Below are 5,027 nucleotides of genomic sequence, written 5' to 3'. Positions count from 1 at the left end.
ACAAAGGTAAATAAAATGACTTTATTATACAGTACAGTTTATTTATTTAATTACAATACAATAGCATGTTTATTATACCTAAAATAAGGTATATATTTTGTGTAGTTTTAAGTCTTATTTTGTAGAAAATTATGTTTTATTGGGACCTGGGAACGAATTATTCCCATATTTAATGATTTCTTATGGGAAATAAATGTTTGGCAGACAAACTTTTTGCCTTACACACACTGTGGAACCAATTAAGTTCGTAAGCTGAGGTATCACTGAGGTATCTGTATATAAATAAGCCCAAGAAGTAGCTCTTAGCTTCAAAAAGGTGGATGACCCTTGGTAGAGTCCATGTGAAATGGAACAAGATGTGATTTGGAATGAGCAATTCATTGATTGGAATAATCAATTGCGGGATGATGTGGACGATCTGCAAGCAAAAGGAAACTCTGGTCTCGACAATCAGTTTCAAGAGTTGGAACCTCAAGCCTAAAAGTTTTATTGTCCTTCCACCTCCTTTTTGGGGCGAACTCCCGCCCTCCACACACGTCAAAGCCACAACAAGGGGGGCCGGTGGGGGGGGGTGGTGATGGGGCAACCAATGAGATGCCGCGGGCTCCCGAGTGGAGAGGGGCCGGGGAAACTCGCACACAAAATGCCCAAAGACTTGAGCACTCCGGACCACTTTGCAACTTCCAAGTCTTGTCGTTTTCTCCTCGTCCTTTGCACAAGTTTGTTTTGCACTCCGCGAGGCGCACAGACGAGCCTCCAAGGATCCACTGGGAGGACTTCAGCAGGGGGGGTGCGAACTGAAACCGTTCTTTTTTGTTGTTATTGTTCGACGTGATCCGGGTTGGAGGGGACGAAAATGGGGGGTGCAATGGAGCGCTGAGACGGAATGAAAAAAGTTCCCCTAACCAACTTTGGACGTCTCGCGTTGGGATAAATGGACCCGTGGAGCTTCGACCCAGCCGGGATTCCACGGCAGCCCGTCAAACGGGCTCTCGTTTTCGGATTAACCTTCCTGGAAGCGGCGTTCCAATGACTTCGCTGTGAGTTTCGGCTTCCACCAACCATCACCACCATGGCAACTTTCGACTCGCCGACCCGGACCCTCCGCCGCTCTCTCAACCCACTGACATGCGTCCTTTTCCTGGCGTCGTTATCCGCCGCCTTGCCCCCCCACGCCCGGAGACTCATCTGCTGGCAGGCCATCCTCAACTGCCAAACGGAACCCGAATGCAATTACGCTTACGATCACTACCAACGCGCCTGCGCGCCGGTCCTCAACGGTGACAGGAAGTGCCCCAGCCATTGCATCTCGTCCCTGGTGCAACTCAACTTAACCCGCAACGGACCCTCGTTGGAGGACTGCAGCTGCGGTCACGACACGCTGTGCGCCCGCACCAAGCGGGCCATCGAACCTTGTTTACCGCGGACTACCAGTTCGGGTTGCACGGCGGCTCGGGTGCAGTGCCTGGAGGACCGTCAGTGTAATTCGGCTTTGAGCGATTATATGAAACACTGCGGGAAACTTTTTAGCAGCCCCGTGTGCACCGACGCGTGCCGAGGCGTCATCGCCACCCTTCGTAAAATCCCCAAAGGGCAACAACTGGACACTTGCATGTGCGACGGTGACGAAAGGCCCATCTGCGAGTTTATTAAGAATAACATGAAACTGAGGTGCTTTGACGCGCCGCAGGCGGGAGAAGGAAGCGGCGAGCACGACGACTACGACGCCGAGGATGACGACGATTACTCGGATTCGGACTACTGGATTGAATCGGAGAGCGGAGCTTGTCGAACGGAGGTCCGTTGGGTGGCGACCCTCTTGTTGGCGTCCATTTTGGCTCTAACGCCCCTTTTTTAATCTTCGGGCCGGGTGAGGCGGTACGTTTGTTGGCGTTTGAATCCGGACATTAGAGGAGATTCTATTTTCTATGCAAATGAGGGGAGACTTTGAAACTCATATTTTTGTGATAAAAAAACTACACGAGATCGAGCAGTGTTTCCAATCCACGTCATTCTGTGTACCGCCATTTTCTGTTTGTTTGTTGTTTTTTTTAAAGAAAAAAATATGACCTACAGTGATACCTCTGTTTCCGAACTCCTTGGCTTACGAACTTTTCGGTTTACAAACGCTAAATTTATGAAAATGTTACCTTGGGGGGTGGTTTAAACATTAAAGAGACAGGCAGACGGCAGTGATAGAGTTTCAACTTTGATAGCTCAAAGGCAGAGTGTAGACTGCAAGGTTAAAATATCCCATCAATCAGGCTCCACAAGAGAGTTTCAACTTTGATAGATCAAAGGCAGAGTGTAGACTGCAAGGTTAAAATATCCCATCAATCAGGCTCCACAAACAACCCGCACAAGCCATACACTTGTTGCAAAAAGCTATCAACCCAGCTAAACAGAACACAATTGATGAACTAGGTACAATTATCACAGAGAAAGCACCTACAAGGGATCATTCCTCAAAATGGTGAAAGAATGCTACGTTCCTCATCAAGTGTTTAATGCTGATGAAACCAGCCGGCCACTCCATTCCATCAAGCCATCAACGACCGTCACAAAGGTAAATAAAACAGCTTTATTATACAGTAGTTTATTTCTTTAATTATAATACCATAGCACATTTATTATACATAAAATAAGGTATATTTTGTGTAGTTTTAAGGCTTAGAAAAGTAGAAAATGATGTTTTATGGGGACCTAGGAACGGATTATTCTCATTTTAATGGTTTCCTATGGGAAATTAATTTTGGGGATACACACTTTTCACCTTGCTCTGTCTGGGAACCAATTAAGTTCGTAAGCCAAGGTATCGCTGTATTTTTATATGACCGACTGTTGTCTTTTTTTGGGGGGAGGGAGGCATTGGATTGATAAGTATTTAACGCCAGACTCGAAATGTAAATGTACATAACGCAAAGAGGCGAAAAGAAAACAAATAATTTATTACATGCTAACTAGTCACATCCAAACGTTTGTCGTGTGATTAAAAATAAATAAATTGAGAATTCCAGCCAGCTTTAAAGGGAACTTCTTATGGCCTGCTTTCTTTTTGTATATTGTATATATGTTTATAGCCGATATAAATTTGACCCCCACTTCGTTCCTCAGAGAATCGTCTATGATGCAGGCTCAGTGCTGATTTACGAACTGTGTAGCAGCCTATAGAAAGAAATGTCTAAATCCACTGTATGGTTGCCTTAATGATATACTTTTATAGAAGGCATAAAGGAGAACTTGAATACATCATCCCTCGACTCTGACTTGTTTTTCTTTTTTTTTTTTGTGTTTAGAATTTGGGGGTAAACTCCTATTTTTGGAAAAATAGTTTCCCACAAAATGCGAAGGGGACTTTTCGCAAGTCAAATAGCAGGTCTTAAGTCGTCAAAAGCCCTTGATTGACGTCATCCATTGACGTGTTTTATACCCTGTGATAGGCTCTCCTTTTTTTTAGGGTTAATGACCCACCAGCTGATGTCAAACACAACCGCCCCAACATAAACCAAGAAAAACACCTCCCGTGCGGCTTCAGTGCTCTCCGCTATCAACCTTGGCAAAGCGACTGTATTCGTTTTGCTTGTCAACGAAAGCTAAAATTTGAGCTAATCTCTTCAGGTAACTTTTTTTTTTTTTTTAAATCCTCATGGTACAAAAGGAATGGAATTCCATGTGTCCATTTTCCCACAGGGGTCGTCCTCGGTATGATCACGTCCGATGAGCTCAACAGCTGATTTTAGGGTGAGAGGCGGGGTACACCCGGCGACTGGTTAACAGCCAATCACAGGGTGTCTCTCGCTGGGTAAACATTTGCACCATTAACTGAGCAGCAAAACACTACACTACGGTGTATGATAATATAATAATTGCAGAAGTAAATATTGAATCATCATCATCATAACCATCCTAATAATAATAATAATAATCATGATGATAATAATAATAATAATACATTTCATTTATAGGCATCTTTCAAAACTCAAGGACACTTTACATAAATATTGAATATATTGCGGATCAAGACAACTCATAAGGTGACCGTAAATGTTGAATAATAATCATCCTAATAATAATAATCATCATCATGATCATATTATTATTATTATTATTATTATTATTAATACATTTCATTTATAGGCATCTTTCAAAACTCAAGGACACTTTACATAAATATTGAATATATTGCGGATAAAGACAACTCATAAGGTGACCGTAAATATTGAATAATAATCATCCTAATAATAATAATCATCATCATGATAATAATAATAATACATTTCATTTATAGGCATCTTTCAAAACTCAAGGACACTTTACATAAATATTGACTATATTGCGGATAGACAACTCATAAGGTGACCGTAAATATTGAATAATAACCATCCTAATAATAATAATAATAATCATCATGATAATAATAATAATAATAATAATAATGATAATAATATACATTTCATTTATAGGCATCTTTCAAAACTCAAGGACACTTTACATAAATATTGAATATATTGCGGATAAAGACAACTCATAAGGTGACCGTAAATATTGAATAATAATCATCCTAATAATAATAATAATCATCATCATAATCATGATCATGGTAACAATAATAATAATATAGGCATCTTTCAAAACTCAAGGACACTTTACATAAATATTGAATATATTGCAGATAGACAACTCAGAAAGTGACCATAAATATTGAATAATAATAATATATTAGTTATTATTATTGTCATTATTATTGTTATAGTTGTTCTTGTTGTTGTTATTATTATGATGATGATGATGACGATGATTGTTGTTATTATTGTTGATATTATTGTTATTACTGATTGTTATTATATTATTATTATTATTATTATACTGATCTGTTTCCTACCACAATAATTTACCGCTAATCATTTTTGTGAGATATGAAACATGAAAACCCGTGTTTTGATGTAACCTAAAAATGACATGCAGTTGTTCGTTGGTGTCAATGATTTTCAGCAAGATGCTTTATTTAGAAGGTGGACGGTGGGGGG

The 5,027-nt window shown here is 40.4% G+C and overlaps 1 protein-coding gene across 1 annotated transcript; it reads left to right on the top strand.

The window, feature by feature from the left end:
• Positions 1-606: 606 nt before the first annotated feature.
• On the top strand, positions 607-3,252 carry gas1a (growth arrest specific 1a). Its single transcript, XM_088993568.1, has one exon. The coding sequence runs from the start codon at positions 1,073-1,075 to the stop codon at positions 1,856-1,858; it is 786 nt and encodes a 261-aa protein (XP_088849694.1). The 5' UTR covers positions 607-1,072; the 3' UTR covers positions 1,859-3,252.
• Positions 3,253-5,027: the final 1,775 nt, after the last annotated feature.

Source organism: Hippocampus bargibanti, linkage group LG04, assembly GCF_051943395.1.
Source record: "Hippocampus bargibanti isolate YZ-2025 linkage group LG04, ASM5194339v1, whole genome shotgun sequence".
NCBI lineage: Eukaryota > Metazoa > Chordata > Actinopteri > Syngnathiformes > Syngnathidae > Hippocampus > Hippocampus bargibanti.
Note: the sequence above shows the minus strand (reverse complement) of the source record. Positions and strands in the feature narration are given on the sequence as shown.

Coding starts and splice junctions, on each gene's coding strand:
- gas1a (XM_088993568.1), top strand. CDS start 1,073: ATGGCAACTTTCGACTCGCCGACCCGGACCCTCCGCCGCTCTCTCAAC.